This window comes from Daphnia carinata, chromosome 7 (genome assembly GCF_022539665.2).
Source record: "Daphnia carinata strain CSIRO-1 chromosome 7, CSIRO_AGI_Dcar_HiC_V3, whole genome shotgun sequence".
Classification (NCBI taxonomy): Eukaryota; Metazoa; Arthropoda; class Branchiopoda; order Diplostraca; family Daphniidae; genus Daphnia; species Daphnia carinata.
Genome location: NC_081337.1, coordinates 4,777,772 through 4,795,042, shown reverse-complemented (window position 1 = coordinate 4,795,042; position 17,271 = coordinate 4,777,772). Strand labels below are relative to the sequence as shown.

The 17,271-nt window shown below is 42.2% G+C and overlaps 1 protein-coding gene across 1 annotated transcript; it reads right to left on the bottom strand.

The window, feature by feature from the left end:
- Window positions 1-2,904: 2,904 nt before the first annotated feature.
- Window positions 2,905-11,377, bottom strand: LOC130699997 (hemicentin-2-like). The gene is made up of 7 exons (XM_057522045.2): window positions 10,942-11,377; window positions 7,060-7,252; window positions 6,331-6,588; window positions 6,068-6,267; window positions 3,584-5,992; window positions 3,178-3,519; window positions 2,905-3,114 (listed from the first exon to the last, which is right to left on the bottom strand). The coding sequence occupies exons 1-7, from the start codon at window positions 10,976-10,978 to the stop codon at window positions 2,906-2,908; spliced, it is 3,648 nt and encodes a 1,215-aa protein (XP_057378028.1). The 5' UTR covers window positions 10,979-11,377; the 3' UTR covers window position 2,905.
- Between the last annotated feature and the right edge of the window lie 5,894 nt (window positions 11,378-17,271).

Genomic DNA, 17,271 nt, shown 5'->3' with positions numbered 1-17,271 from the left:
AACACCCTTGTCTCAAACGTGACAAGTAGAAACAATTATTTTTAACAAAAGATTCAATGGCCTGCTTTCTCTAAATTTGTTTGGAATTTGATTAATTTGTGTTTCATACACAAACTCACCTGTCCCATTTTCGACCTGATAGGCGTTCTGGATATAAAAATCGGCGCAGTTGTGAAAACGAAGCTTTCCGCCATGCATCTGCCTACATATAAGAGCTCCTGAGCCATCTCTAGGTGTACTGAGCGTCTTCCCTAGGTAAGAGAAGGAAGTTATTACCCGTGTTAAGGATAAAAACTCGTTATCAAAACAGTAAGAAATGAGACATGGTTAACTACTATTAAACTTTTTTTGGAAAAAAATAGAGAATTGAAAATTGGGCTTAATGAAATAGATGAAACTTTTGTAGTCTCACACGATATAGACTGGCATTCTCAAATAAAGTATATGAATGTCTTACTTTCTGCACATTCCCTGTGTTCTGCAACAATCAGCTGAATGACAGTGCTGCAAAATCGGTCAATAGAAAACAGCCAATAAAAAGTAACCACTCTCCTTGGTTCTCTGTAAAACAAACAGACATTGCTTAGATTACACACTCTACTTTAAGGCAACATGCACTGCTTGGAAGAGGCCCATGACAAAGTTTTCGAAACATGAAAGTATTGGGCTACTCTAGGGTGAAATGATTATACTCGAAAAGAAAATTTCCCTCTAGACAGTTGGACTCAAATCCAACACAACATGAACTACTTCAAGATTTTAAAACTGAATTACAACAGGGAGAAAAAAAGGTTCAAGTAAACGAAGGTGAAGCATGACAAATTCAAAGAGTTAGATCAACATCTTAAGCCTCATTCGTCTTTAATGTACTATTCTTCCCTAAACGTGTCCCTAAAGCTAATACTTCAGCTAACGTTTGCCTTAAGCGAGCAGATATCTTGTAAAGCCCTTTGAACTAAATGCTGCTTTGTGGCAGTTCAAATTCACCAATCAGTTACTAAAGGCACATCACTTTTGGATATCAATCCATTTCTTGTTAAACATTTCTAGGAAAAGAATTTCTGGAATTTTGATTTGCAAATTTAGTTATTTCCATATTACCTCTTTTACTCATCATTGAGGTTGTAGATTATGTTTAACCAAAAGATTTACGGGTTTTGGCAATGTACTGCTATCCTCTTCTTTACTTAATGCACTACACATTTCAGCAATTAGATTTACGGTTCCCCGCACGTGTTCTCAACAAAAACTTTGCCCTTCCAATGGAATTGTATTTAATTCTGAAATGTTTGTAATTCTCTAATTTAGGCTCATTATATGCTACAATAGCACAACTTGCATAACAATTATGAAGATTAAAATCCTCATGTCGAAAATTATTAACCAGTACACGCGCCTCAATGTAAAGAATTTTAGATTTAAGAAGGCTAGAACAAGTCGCCATTTCTACACATTTCCAAATGACTCATTCCACTTGGCAAGGACGGAAGTCGCTCGGACATTGCCAGATGTTCTTATTTCGAACAACATTTTTGAAAATCTAGATATGGCATCGCTGTGCGAAAATAGTTGATTAAAAAGACGCCAGAGGGCTAGGCTTTTCTAAGCGCGCGAAGTATGAATTCACATACAACAAATTTTAACCAATCAAAAAATTTTCTAAGAATCTAATTCATTATTAATTTTTAAATTCATCTCAAACGCTTTCCTTTTCAGTAGTCTTCAGTTGCATTAATTTGCACTAGACTTTATTGAATTATTTAAAGTCTAAGTTGCTTCTACGGCATTTATTCTTGTTTTTCTTTTTTTTTATGAATCAACTTTACATATAGAAAAAACTGTACATCAACGTAAAAAAAAGACGCAATAAACAAAAGGGAAAAAACTAGGGTCAAAACAGATGGACATGTTGTAAAAAAAATATGGTGGAAAGAAAAGAGCAGCACGAGGGTTCACGTTTGGAAGGAAGCAATTTGAGCATTCGTCCGTTGATAATTGTTCATTTTTGTGTCCATTTATGTCTCCGGGAAAAAAAACCAGAAAAGAGACAAAACATAAAAAAAAAAACATTAAGGAATGGAGAGAAAAAATTGGCGTGCATCGAGAAGTACAGAGTTGCGATGGATTTCACTAAAAGAAATCCTCTGTTTGAATTGCAATATGATATTTCTTCTCACGTCCTATGTACAAAAACGAGTTTTTTTTAAAGACATTCGGAAGGGGTGAGGGGAAACGTCAGGGGGTGGACAATGATGTGTTTTCTTATGTACACGACGCTTGGACGGAAAAAGTCACAAAACAATTAGAAAAAAAAACACAAAAAATATTGTATAACTAGTCGATGATGACGACATTCGAATAAAACATCGCTCTTTTTTTTAATTTTTTTGAAAATGAATTTGTCGGTTATGCCATCGCTTTTATGAAAATCAAATATAGAACTTCATTATTTATTAACTATTTATAAGCAAGACCTCAAACTTCTTTCCGTTTTTGTTTTTCCCTTCATTTCAGCGAGATCAAAATGGCGACAAAACAAATAACAGGCAGGCATTTCCCCACTAGAGGGCAGCACATGAATATCCTTCTTTGAGCCTTCCTATCACAATCCAAACTCAATTCTTATTTCAAGAAATATAAAAACCAAATAGGGAAAATTTGTTTTTGCCAATCAACCCAAAAAAGATGGCGGCCATCAGCCAGGTGATGAAAGTGGTGATGATTGTCGTCGCTCCGTTAAATGATAAAACCTCGAAAGGTGTTTTGGCACACACGGCGAAAACGTTGTCAGGTCATTCACTTCTGATTTTAAATTAGATCGATGCGAGAAAGGGAGACGAAGGGAGTTGAACAACATCTAATAATCGTAAATCTTTGTAAAGAAATAATAGTATTAGCATCTCCTCTAGACGATGATCTCGCGGATGACTCTGCGATTCCGCGAATTGGGCGTCGAGTAGCCACTCTCGAGCGACTCATCAAACGAGAGATGGTGCTGAGGGGGCGCCATTTGCTGTTGTTGTTGTTGTTGCTGTTGTTGGTGCTGTTTCACCTCCTCCGGCTCGGCCTCCATGTAGGGATCTGGCAAGCCACTTACGTTGTGATATGTTGATTCTAAGAACGAATTAAAAGAGTCAACGTCATCGTTCACGTGAATAAAATAAGAAAAGAATATACCGAGATGTTCCATGCGTTTTCCATTTTTATGGACGGCGGCGTAAGGATCTCCATTGGCCGTCACGACGCCGTAATTATTGCGCTGCATGTAATCATCGCCGGTGCTGGGCGGGTAGTGACTGTAATCTTCAAATCCGCCGTATCCGCCGTGAGTCATTGGGTCGTAATGGTACGACCTGTCCGGCAGCGTTCCATTGCCCAATTGGTGATCGCCTCCGTTCACTCCACCAACGCCGCCATTTTGGCTAGCCAATTTCAATTGCCACAAAGAGTCTTGAGAATTGACCGAGCCGCCATTATTCGAATTAGAATAACTGTGTTCCGTGTACGCCATATTGACCCCTAATTTAAAGTTAATCCATTATTTCAAATAAATCAAAATAAATCAAATGAAAATGGGACTTACAATCGCCGTTAGCATGTCCGTTATTCTGAGCGCTGGCCACAGCGTATCCATAACCATTTTGGGTAGCGTACAGGGCGTTCTTGCTGGCCGCATCGTCCAGCATACTGCCGTGACTCGTATTCATCAAACTCTGATCGCGTCCTTTATTCTCCAGGCCAGCGTAATAAGGCGGAGGAGGTTGTTGCTGTTGTTGTTGCTGTTGGCCGATGGTGGGACGGGCCGAATGGGCCTTTTCCATTTCCAGCAGCTTCTTTAATTTTTGCGCCCGTCTGCGACGATAGCAATAAAAGATGGCGAACAAGACAAAGACGAGCGATCCAACGACGCAAGCCACGATGATGGCCACCATGTACTTGGCCGGCAATTCAGTCAGCGCTTTGGTCGGCTCTTGAATGAGGTCACCCGTCACGGCCACCACGGCCTCGCTGCACAGCGTCGTGTTCATCTCGAGACACAATTTAATGCGCACGTCATCGACGTCGTCTTTCACCAAGTCCAGCACTTCGCGGCTGACGGGCGATCGGACGGAAATCTTTTGCGAAAGGGCCCAATCGCCTTCGATGCGGCTCTCCACCATGGCCATCAAAGGCAATTGCGAGTCGACATTGAACGAGATCGTCTTCGTTTTGGGCTCGAACGTCACTTGTTTCGGCTCGGGAATGCGGGACAGATCGACGACGGTAGACGCTGTTAAGGCGTTGCTCACTGCGCTCTTTCCTTTCGTGTTCTCCGCCCGCACTTGGAACGTGTACGATTGCAACTGTTCCAGGCCTCGAATAACACACGGATTTGCATACTGACAATCGTCTTCTTGTTGCTGGCCAGCATCGCTGCTCGAAGAAACGGCCCGATAGAGGACAGTGTAAATGGTATTTTCGAATCCGCCGTTGAATCCTTCGTCCCACTCGAGGGTCAGTGAGTCGTAGCCAGACTGGACAACGCGCAGATTCGTCGGTTTCTCCGGAGCGCTCGTCGCTTGCAGACGGACGGCGGCCGCGTTTTCCCCTTCGGCGTTCCACATTTTGCAAGCGTAGTCGCCGTAATCGGATTCCTTGACGTCGTTGATGCGCAAAATGCCCTGGTAGATGTCGTTGCCGTTGGTCGTGATCGACGTCACGTTCATTTCGTATTTGCTGTCGCCGCCGATGATGGGCACGTCGCGCAGGGACCACTCGAAATTGGGTCGCGGATAAGCCTGGACTTGGCACAGCAACTGGACGCTGGACGATCCGACATTAGAGGCCACTTTGGGCCGGTGATCCAGCAAAATGGGCGCGTGTTCGATCTTCAACGTCAAGGTGGACTCGATGCGTCGGATTTGATTTTCAAAAGCGCAAGTATAAACACCTCGATCATCGGCAGTTAATTGAGACAAAGCCGGTCGTTCAGAGCCGTGAAAACGAAGTGTTGAACGAACGGTAAAGATGGCGTTTCGACCTTCAGACTCGTCCGTCACTAATTCGTACGCGCCCGAACTGCTGCCGGGCAACATCTCGACTCCGTCCTTGAGCCACGTGATGGATGGCTTCGGTTTGCCCTGGGCAGAGCACGTCATATTAAAATCAGCGTCTTGCGCTTTCTTCTGCAGGACGGGCGGTAGCTGGCCGATGAAACGCGGCGGCTGGAAGACGCGCAAGTTGACGTAGCTGGAACTGCCAGTGCCCAGGTCGTTGTTGGGCTGGCAGAAGTAGGTGCCTTCGCTGTTCTGGCGGGCGACGGGGATCGTCAGTTCCGATGAAGTGCCCAAGATCGTGCCCTCGGCTCCGGCCTTCCACCAGCGATATTGAGGCACCGGCCAGCCGGGCGGATCAGCCACACAGGTCAACGTGATCGAGGCTTCATCGACAGCGATTGGCTCTTCGGGCGAAATGCGGGCCGTTCCGGGCTCGTGTTTGACCAGCAATTGAAACGTGGCATTGCCAGATCGTTCGGCCGATGCGATCGTATTAGTCGCCCGGCAAACGTAACGGCCGTTGTCATTGGCAGAGATTCTATTGAGTCTCAAAACTGGACCATTAGATCTGAATTGAACATCGTCCTCTTTGATCCATTCGATGGAGGTCGGCGCCGGTTTGGCCGAGACATTGCAAGGGACGGAAAGGCTGGCCCCAATGTCCACTTCCTTTCGAGCTTCGCTGACGGTCACGACGGGCGGATGGAGGACGTCCAATTGCAGTTCAGCTTCTCCGACTTGCCCCAGTCCGTTATCGGCCGAACAAACGTAGACGCCGTCATCATCGAGGCTGACGGATCGCAACGTGTGATTGAAACTCGTTGCGATGAAACGGCCCGATCGAGTCCAACGGACGCTGTAGACGGCCGGTTTGGCATCGACTTGGCATTGAATCTGAACAGATCCGCCACGTTCGACGCTCAAAGGGCTAGGACTGACACGCACTCTCGGAGCATCTAATTTTTAAAAATGTGATTAGAACCGCCTCGGGCTGGGCTATTTAAAATGTTAAAAGATATAAGAAAACTTACAATTGACGGTGAGTGCGACGTTGGCTTCTTTCTTGTCGTTGGTGTCCATGGCGCGGTTCCAGGCCACACAGCGGTATTCAGAGCCATCGTCTTCCTTTTGCGGTCGGACCATCAGCGTCGATAGCGTCGCCACACTTCGACTTCCGCCCGGTTTTGTTATCGCACCTTCCAACGGATTCGCTTCTCCCTTCCGGTACCATCTGCCCGATTGAACATTTAAAATTAAAATTCTATTTTAAAAATTTAATCAGATAGTTTTTTACCTTAAAACGGGATCGGGACTGCCTCCAGCGCTGGAACAAACCAATTCAGTGGGTTGTCCTTCGACGGCTACGGGACTGACGGGGTTGATTTGGGGAGCGGACGGTGGGACCAAAACGACCAGATCCACCGATTGGCTGTGCAATTCAATGCCCGTCCCTTGTTCCTTGAGGCGGCATTCAAAACGGCCATTGTCGCGGTCGTAAGTGGCACCAGACACCAGCAAGTCGTACTGGCCCTCGGCCGGCTTGAAACTGATTCTGTTTATTTTTCAAGGAAATTTTAAAATTTCAATCAAAAACCAATCATCATCACATTCCTTTGCTATTTTATTTATAGAAATTTGTGTGTAGGAAAAGAAACCCCAATTTTTAAGTTAATGATGTACCCCTTTTTGTTGGTAATTTTTGAAAAATGCCTTAAAGGCATGGCCTTTAATCAAATGTTGGTAGTGAACCCCTCGAGGGCAGTGGAACACCTGGTCTACCAACAACTCCTCCTGTCGAGTCTCCCCCCTCTTGCTGAATATCATATTCATACATAATAAATGCATTCTTCAAGGGGCTGGCTGTCTGTCCCTCTTTTCTCAACTTCAATAGAAAGAAAAATATATATTCCCTGGCCACGTCTTTTTAAAAATATTTTTTGATGTATGTTCTATGACCCACCCCCTCAACCCCCGCTGATGAAAGTTTCTCAGACACACCAGGTAAAAGAAAAAAATGCGTTACCGGTAGTTCTTCTCGAGTGGCGATTCACCAATGGCGACGTTGTCCTTCTCTTTGATGTTGGCGCGGATCCAGTAGAAGGTGTGACGTTTGTCCATCAGCGCCGGGTTGAAACGGCACTCGAGCGTCACGTCCTCGCCGACCCGGACGTCCACGGCCGTCGTCACACCGACAATCAGCGCCACCGCCAGCAAAACTATACAGAAAATGAGGCCAAAGTGTCAATATCATAAAGGTCTTTTTTTATACATCCACACAACAAAAAGAAAGATGTCACCGCCATTTTGCGCTTCAATTGAGGACGATGGCCTACTCTTTTTCCTTCAATGGGATATGACACCAGACATGGAAACGGTTTCAAACATCAGGTAACATTAGAACTTTGAGAGAAAGAAAGAAAAAATCACACACGCATGGAAATGTGAAAACGGCACACCGGATGCGGTTTAAGAGTGGCGGTCTAGCGGTGAACGATGAAAAATCGAAATAACCAGAGGGAGGGGAGTTAACAAGCATTTCTTTATTTAACTGCACGTACAATTTACTGGGGGAAAATAATTTCCACCCCTCCTCTTTTGTACGATTTTTCACACGCTCTCCAACTGACATTTGCACTTTGTGTCTTCCAGTTGAAGGGGAGAAATACACACAAAAAAAAAATGGTCAGGCCGGACGTTTCATCTCTCGACAGGTGAATTTATTTTGTTAGTCCATGGCAACGTGACGTAAATCAAATGGCCTGTAATCAAGAAATCAAAGAAAGAAAATGCAAAATAGGGAATTTTAACGATCGGAGAGGCCCGTTTGATTTACGCGTTGCCATTTCGTTTATTAAGTCAAACACGCAACTCTTTAAAAATCCCATTTTTCTTTTAAGCAAATGGAAATGAGATGAATAAACCAATTTTCTCTCGACGCCAATAAACTATGGACGTGTATAGACGCTTTTCATTGGCCATTTAAAGCAGAGGTCGAAAAGCCCCTGCAGACTCGAAAACGTTCGTGATCTGGATGAAAGTCAGTTCCCTTTTTATTTGGTTGTTTTCAAAGTGGGAGGATTTTTCAAAAAATAAGCGCTGCGTCTTGGAGCCATCACGCAAACTATGGAAACGCCCCTATGCCGATTGGCCATCATTTTTTATTATCTTTGGCCCAGCAACTGACGATCAAACATTTTTTTAAAGATGTCGCCTCGAGACCTTTCTTCAAAAGTCCACTAAGAAAAAGAAAAAACACTTGAGGGATCGTTCAAACAAAAATGGCCGTCCATTGAATTTACAAGAGTTTTTGGACGTTGCCAAAAAAGGTGTGCGTGTCTTTTCCTTTTGCAATGGATCCCCTCTCTCCGAAGAAAGAAGAGAGGCACCAACGCCCTGAGGGTAACGATGACCTGCTATCGGGACCCAAGCAACACATTCCTCCGCGTCCCCTCCAGTCTCTTCTTTCTTATAGAAAAAGGTAAAGGTAATACCCCCATCATATTTTCATTCGAAAAGAGAAATCGTAGAATATTCGAGGGGACCACCACACACGACAAGAGGCCGAAATGATATCAGATATCCCGCAGGATGCCTCAGTGTCAAATGTTCAATTCGATCGAATTACATTTTTCGTAGCAGCCACGCAAAAGTCGGTTTTCATTTCCCCACAATTTTTTAAGAATTCTTCTCAAATTGCAATTTAAAAATATATACACAAGATGAGGTCAAATGTGCGAGGAAAAGAAAAAAGAACGTCTCTCCATGTAGGGGATAAAAAGAAATCCCGTTTTGAGTGTGTCGGGAGTTTTGGCTCGTGGCCATAACTTGTGTTTTAAAGCTTTTAAGTCTCTGGACATAACAACAACTCTACACAAGGGATAGCGCATTCAAGATACGTTACTTCTTTTTTTCATTTCAAAAGACGGGTTTCTTTTTAAAAGGAAATTTACATAAAGCATTTCCTACAAACTTGTGTGTGTCCTCGATATCTTTCTCGTCTCTCTTTTCTTCAGAAAGAATAAAACGTTCGTCTATTAAAAAAAGAGAAGAAATGTTTCTGATGAGTCACTTTCATCATCGTCAACGTTACGGGATCGCCAGCCGCTACCGTGACCAACCCGAAAAAAAGACCCAAAAATGATTCAGCTTCATTGGCTCATTTCTTCTTTCAAATAAGAAATGGAAAGAGAGTGTGGGGTTTCGTACTCGACATTGAGGTCACACTTCCGCCATCTCTCTTTCAAATTCACGACCGCGAAAATAAGGAAAAATACATCAAATCATTTTTTTTTTAAAGGAACATCGACATAATCTTTAAGAAGGAAGGCATATCACGTGATCGCCTGATTTTTTGACCCAAGGAGGGGAGAAAGAAAAATGGAGGGGGAAGAAAAAGGAATTTTTTTTTTCCTAAGAAAAAAATCCAATCAACTTGATTTCTTCCCTTTAAGGGAGGGAGAGAAATCGTTCCAGACATCAAAAGTGTAGTAAAAAGAAAGAAAAAAAAACTAGTCTGGCAGGTTTCTCTCTCCTAATATCTAAAAGGTAAAATTTTCTGTTTAGAAAAAAACGTTTCTACCTGGAGGAAAGAGAACCTTTTCTCCAGGTAGATTCATCAAACTCCCCTTTTTTCGCCTGCAGGGCTAGTTAACTCCTCCTTCTTGATGTTGTTTCTTTTTTTTTCCTACTTCTGGAGAGAATATTCAAGTGGAGGGGAACGAAGAAAAGATGTGTCGAGGGGCCACGGAGGTTCTTTGACCTCGACATCTTTTTTTTTTGATTTTCTTCTTACCTTTCTTTACCTTTTCTCGACTACGTTTCTTCCCTAAACGCAAACTGACGTTATTCTTCCACTCGATTCATGCGCACAGCTTTCCATCTAGCGATTAGTCTGTACAACTCCCCCAATTGTCTCTTGTGCGTATGCATATATAAAAATCAAAATGATGATTTTAATGATTATCATAAAAAAGGATAATCCAAACGAGGGGTGGTATGGAGCTCCTGGTTCTCACGCAACCCCCCCCTCCACATCCGCACGGAATATCTTTCGTTAATTGCGTAGAGAGTCCTCACCGTCTGTTTTACCTGCAGGGCATACGTACCTAAAAAGCTAGCGGGTACCACCTGATTCTATTCGTTACGAAATGTTACAAGACATTGGGCCGCAAAGAGACGAACGCTACCTTCAACATTTGTTTTCACGTCGACCGTGATTAACATTCACGTTGTAGCAACAGCTACTTACTCTTACTTCAGCTGATAAAAGCTTTCAAATCGATTTCACCATTTTTTCTTTCTTCCATGTCGAAGAAGAAAAGTGCGGGTGATTTGGAAATCATGCGGGGAAAAGAACAAAAAAAAACAGGTGAAGGGTCCAGTCGCATCTTTGATTTCCCCCCCCCTCTAACACGTCAAACGACATCACGTGGCGTCTCTACACCCTTTTTTTCCGTATCTTTCCATCAAAAGTTGTATTGAAATTCCACCTGGGCTTGTGCCTATAGGGGGGGGGGAGAAGAAAGATGTCATGGACGCGTCCACCAAACGGATAAGGTGAAAAAGATAATAAAAAAAATGTATTTTCACTACAGGAAACTTCTCCCCCTCTCTAGAAAATAAAGGGGTTGTGACCTCCTATTTTTGAAAAGTGGAGGGAGAAAGAAAAACAACTGGGTACTATTTCTACCTGTCCAGTACTGAGAACTACCTGAGGCCCTTTTTTTTGTTGGATGTTTTGTCTACCCACCCTTCGTACAGACACACACACACACACTAATTACATACAGCCAGGTAAGGAAATCGCCTCTTCTTCATTTACAAAACAAAAGAGAGGGGGGGAGAGAAATAAATGGGGTTGAAGGACAGCGACATGTTGGAAATGAGAAAATGAAACAAAACATACCGAGGACAAATTGTCTTTGCTGCCAGGTCATATCCATTTTTAATTTGTAATTGATTAAACTCTTCTTTTCGCCAACTAAAAAAAGTGTCTCCGTTTCCAGGTGAAAACACCAACTCAAAGTCGATTCCAACCACACACTCACACACGTTTCTGTTCTCACTTCACTGGACGCACATGGGCGATGTTTGGTGGTCGAATCATCCACTGGAAAATATACTAATATTCTTTCCCGATGTAAACGGGAACAAGAATAAAAATAAATATCGTCAAAAATGACACGTCAAAAAACACTACACAACACCCCCGCCACAAAAAAAAAAACAATGGCAGAAAAAAGGAAATGTGCGTTTTGCAAAAATTTTAGGCGCGACGGAGTTGTGCTTGGCGTTTTCTAACCGACACGGCAACTGGTAACCGACTGACCCGCCACCACTGACTAACACTACCAAAAACGAAACACTCGAAAAATGGTTGGCATCGTTGCAATCCAAACGGGGGGGGAAGGAGAGCCATCGAAACAAGGAGAAGTTGGAGGGAGCGCGAGCCTCAGGGTAAACTCTCTCTCCAGATGGCTCCACCTCCTTTTTTCTTTTCAACAACCAATAGGAATGAAGCTAATGTTTCTCAAAGAACATTTCAATATCCTCTGTCCAGTTTCCAGTTTTAATGAGCATCTCCCCTCTCCAAAAGAAAATACAATGGAACACGCTTGATAATTTGAATTTATATCAGGGACCAAGTATCAGTTTTTCCTTTCTAATATGTAGCTCATCTTCTCGTTCACATTTCACTGACTGCTGCTGGACATTTGACCTGTGAAACGGGAGAATCTTGTCATCCCGGTAGCTTGATCACGGGATTCTTTCTGCTTGTCTGCATCATATTGGTAAGGAAACGTAATGGCTGCCTCGCATGTTCCCCCAACACACACTTGATGACTAGCACGGAAGGGACATTCGATCCCCCTCCAATTGTCTGGTGATACTCGAAGATGCATATTACATCTATCTCCACGACATGCTTTTTTGTGTGTGTGAAGGAGGGTTTGTTCTAGTTTGTCAGCGCCCAGGAAGTGTCTGTTGCTTTTCCCCCCGCTGGCCATCTGCGCCATATCGAAAGAAAAGAAAACAAAAGATTTTTTCTTTTTTCTCTGTTATTGTAGGGGGGACAATTTTTCAGTTTTCTTTGCAGAAAAAAACGACTGATAAGAAGAGGTATCCAACAAACAGGTGAGACAACAAGACGAACGCGAGACACCTGCTTCAAAAACGTTTTGTCGCCATTTTGAATTCGTCTGCTTTGATGGAGATAAACTTTTTCGAATAGATCGTTTGGAAAAATAAAAATACACGTCGTCCATAACAAGAAACTTATTTTCTATATTTTTTATTTAAGGAAACCGAGGCTGTTTTGGGGTGTCGTGTGTGCTGTCTCGTAAATTGTCTTTTACATAAAGAAAAAAGAAAAAGGTCCAAGTTTTTTTTTTTTCTGACCATCAAAAAATCCAGATATCGTTTCAGGTTCTTCACACACACACACACACAAACGTGTGCTAGTAAAAATTGGTATTCTCGACTTGACCTCATCTCCTTTTCTACAAGATAAGGAAGAAAAAACAGAAAGCAAAACGAAATTCCCATTAAGAAAAAGGAAAAGAAAGGAGCCACTGATAAGCAAATGTTGTTTGATTTGTTGGGCAGCCACATGACGAAGCAGACGAAACTGGGCAGACGATAAATTTAGAAACGAGGACAAGATGGACGCCGTAGTGATTGTGCGATTCGAAATATCACCACCATCAGAAAATGAGAAACAAAAGTGGGCCGATGTCACGCTCGGCCGACCACGTCATCACGTGCGGCTTGTCGGTAAGCTTCTGTATATTATCTGTGCCGCATTTTGTGGCTGCGAAATGTTTCTCTTCACTTTAGATTAGCAACCATGCATGACGGTAGACACATATCTGACCACAAGCATTTCGCTAGCGTTCACACAGCAAGTCAAACAGAGGCAATGAGTCATGACCGTGTGTTCCAACATTGTTACCTGTGACGTAACATCCGGTCGTTTTACTGGGCCCCGTGTGGAGTGGCAAATGAACTGCGTTGAAAGAGACACGTCTAATTGTGTTGTCTGATGAAGAAAAGAAAGTTCTCTCTTGCAACAACAAGAGAAGATGCAACAGGTCACGGTCACACAACCTCTTCTTGCCTGGCCTGTGTGTGTGTGCTCTCCCTGTGTGTTTGTGTGTGAACGACGACAATGTTTATTAGAACCTGGCCACCAAACTCATAGAGTACAACACGGCTAGTGTAGACGTGATAATCGATTCCGTGAGAAACTAAAAGAAAATGATGGCGACACCTCAATTTTCTCGCTTCCTTTTTTTTCATTGTTGTTGTTGGAAAAAAAGGACAAAAGTTCACAAAAAAAAAAAAAAGGGCAGCTGCTTGGGACCTAAAAGTCAAGTGGTTGTTGGATTGGGACCTTTGTTTCCTCTTTCGAAAAAAAGAACTTCATCGAGGCTCTCTGGTCCAGTAAAGAAAGTCAAATCAATAACTTCCGCTGGACAAAACGCGAACCCGACACACACAAAAGATTGGGTTACATTCTCTGTGTATATACTACCCCCCCTGTGTTATTGCTCCGATGCCCCCAAAAGTTTGTACAGGGCACACTCTCTGTCGTCTTGAAGAGCAGCTGTGATTCTTCAACAGGGTGTAGTAGGGGTAGGTAAATAGTTTTTTTTTTTTTTTTTTTAACAGAAGGCGAATGTAGATAGCACAGTTGGTCATCGAAGACGTTTTTTTTTAGTTGTAAAAAATGGACCTTTTTCTTTTTAAAAAAGGGCCATTTTGCAAGTGGTCAACGTGTCCAGCTGTCCATATAGTACCTGCCTCTTTATTGTCAAGGAAAAAGTCTCAATTTTTTTGTGGGGGCTCTTTGAAATGTCGTAAACGTCTTCAATATGTCGATGGAGGTGAAAGAAATGTCGTTTTTTTTTTTTACAACTCATTTACAGCTCTCTCGTGCGGATTCCTGTGAAAAAAAAAAAAATAGTTTACTGTTGTATCTGACATACTGGTTTATCTGTACGTGTGTCTTGAACGTTTTTTTTTGTTTTTTTTTTTGAAGAATTCTGGTCAAAAGGAAGATTTACATGGTGTGGCAGGAAAAAGAAAACCTGTCCAATCTCATGCGGTTCCTGTTTGGCTTTTAAGCTGCAAAATGAAATGGTCGATATCTTTGCCTTTTTGTCTGTTGAATAGAAAATGCAACCCCATCTTGACTATAGGACGTGAATCTCTCCCGAATGAATAACCCGGGAGACAACATCAAAAGGGATTTTTTTTTTTTTTTCTATTTAAAAAGAGGTCACAGAAATCCTTCCCCACCATTTTGCTGTCCATTAGTTGGCATTATTATACACCAGGGTGGGTGTTCTGTTCGCTCGTTTCTTTCAAAAATAAATTTTCATTTTTTCTTTAGAAAGGGTGTGTATACTGTATATATATAATATTTAATAACAGACGATAAAGCAAGAGTCAATTAAAGCGTGATTCCCGTTGTTTGGTCCATACGATTCGCTTCGCTTCCATCTGTTTGCAACCCCGATTTTCTTATGTATTTTTTTTTCTCATTTGTTTTTTTATTATTAGATGACTGGCTGATTCAAAAAAAAAGCACTTTTCCTTTTCAACCTTGTGGAATTGTTTGCGGGACTCGACTGGTGAAAAGAACAATGTCGGCACACAAGGAATGAATGGCACTTTTTTTTTTTTTTTTTTTTTTTTTCATTTGCCAACACACCAGGAGGTAAAAAGAAAACATTGCAAACTAAAAATTATTGTACACTTTCTTAAATAGACATTGTTCTTCTTCTTCTTTTCAGTCAAAACAGCAACAATCAAAATTTCCCCCCCCCCCCCCATTGGAACAAAAATGAAAGAGAGATGAAAGATATCCAGAAACAAATTGAACTGTTTCTGATATAAGGTGCATCATCTCTGCGGCATTCGTGACTGCACATGTAAGTGAAAAGCTTCTTATTTTTCTGTTTTTAAACACCCCTCAAGATATTCCCTGCTGTTAGTTTCCGACAGACTTAAAAGTTAGGGGGGGGGGGATGGTATTCCACTTGAGAGTGAGGTGGTGGCGTAAGAGAAACATGTATGCAGAGGCACATCGCCTCGCACGTCACGTTCGTGTTCTTTTGCGCTTGCAGCCATTTCCAAGAAAGTGAAGATGGACAGATTTTTTTTTTTTTTTTTTTTTTTCCTTTTTAAACACACTAAATAATAAAAAGAGCTGTGAAACGGCAGCGAAACCGCCCGCCGGGCTACTTGGCCCGGATTTCGTGAAGCCTCTCTTTTTCTTTCTTTTTTTGAAAACGAAGAGGGTCTGTCAATGTACAGATGCCATTGTCTCTGTTTTTCTTCTTTGTTTTTAAGAAAAAAAAAAGCCCATTTAAAATCGACTGAAAGGGAAATGGTGTTTTGCGTGTCTGCTGGAGAAATGTGTTGCATCATCTCGTTCCGTCTTTTCGTTCGTATCCATCATCCATCTAGACTGCGCAAAACAAGCGATTGGCCATTTGTGGCGCACGCCAGACATTTCCGTGGGGTTCAACGTTATTCTTTTTACTTAACAGTGAAAGTGCCATTAACGTTTATACCTTAAAGATAAAGAGACCCGGAAAATGAAGGTTAATCAGGAATAATGTTCATATAAGGAAACGCTGACGATTTGCTCGTAACGTTATTCGTCTAAAATTTCCAAAAAAAAAAAAAAAAAGAAAATGGCTTTGATGCGTAGAGTCTTGCATCTATTTAAATCAGTGGCATTAGCTACAGGGTTTATTATGATGACATTTTCTGTCCCTTCTAATACCAGCGACGCAACAATACGTCGCCTTTTTATTTCGCCATTTCTCGTTTCTCATTTCTCATTTGAAGAATGAAAAAGAGCGCCTCTCTTTTCACAAATGAAAATGATCGAGACAACAAGGATTGAATCAGCACATTTTGATTCTTTGTTGTGCGTACGTGGACGTGTCGTGATGGAAGCGAGTGGGTGTGTGAGAGGAGGCCGGCCACAATAGACGCTAGATGACGATGATCCTTTTTCTTTTCTTTTTCAATGGCCGGGAGCTGTTACAACAAGAACTGGTTAAAGGGCTCCGTCATACAATCAGCAGCATTTTTCAAAGGGCTATACTAACACCGCCCCAGCCTCCCAACAGTTTTGTCAACAACTCGAATTCTTTTTTTTTTTTTTTCTCTCTTTCAAGGCTTCTGTCACTGATGCGTCTTTCATGTCCACTGTCTACGCCGTTATCTGCACGCCGTCATGGCACCGGGTTTCTTTCTTTCTTTCTGTTTTGTTTTTATTGTGTGCCAGCAAGATTGAACTGGACAAGTGGAAACGCTTCCTCCTCCCAATTAGCCTATTCGAATTCATTTGTTTTGTTTTTTTTTTTTTTTGGCTGTGTGAAAATCATCCGGTAGCGAATCGGCCCAGCTACACACAACAGGGGAGAGCCCCTTTTTTTTTTTTTTTTTTTTTTTTCTTTCGAAAATTTTTTTCAATAGTCTGGAAGAGAGAAAACAAAAAAAAAAAAAACATCTCATTGTGTCCGAGGCTTGACGCGCTATTCTTTTGAAAAATCCATCTGAGCTAATGCATAAAAGAAAACTGGAAGCACTATGGGCGTTGTCTTTTGTTGCTACTCGCCTCAAGGTTAAAGTTTGTGTCTCGCATTTTTACCTGTTTCTCTCTCTCTCTCTCTTTCCTTGATGATGTAGAAAATCTATTAAAAAAAAAAAAAAAAAAAAAATGAGAGGGGGGGCAAACACGCAAAGGTTCACGTCATGATTCTTTTTTCGTTTCTTCCAGCAGCTAATAAAAGATAATAATAAGAACAACGTACAAGAAGAGGCCACTTTTGAGGCGTGTTTTTTTTTTATCTTTTTCTAAAAATTCAAATGTGGGGTTGGGTTGATGTGATCGGCATAACTAATGTTATCAGGACGCACCACGATTTCCATGTTCGAAAAAGGGGGGAGGGGGGGTCACAAATGAAAACGATCGGCAAAGAAATGCGCAAAATGTGTGGCGCGCGCATTGACGCACCTGATATCATTTCGATTAGCCAGTGTCGCTTGGCCATGTTTTATTACCTTCTTTTTCTCTTTATAAGAAATAATCTTTTCCTACGAATTTCCTTTTAATCTGATGCGAGAAATCAGAAAAGAAAAAAAGACGGGTTACAAGAAAACGCTAACAACCTCTTGTGTTGTTGTTGGCAGAAGGGGAGGTGCATGGCTTCAG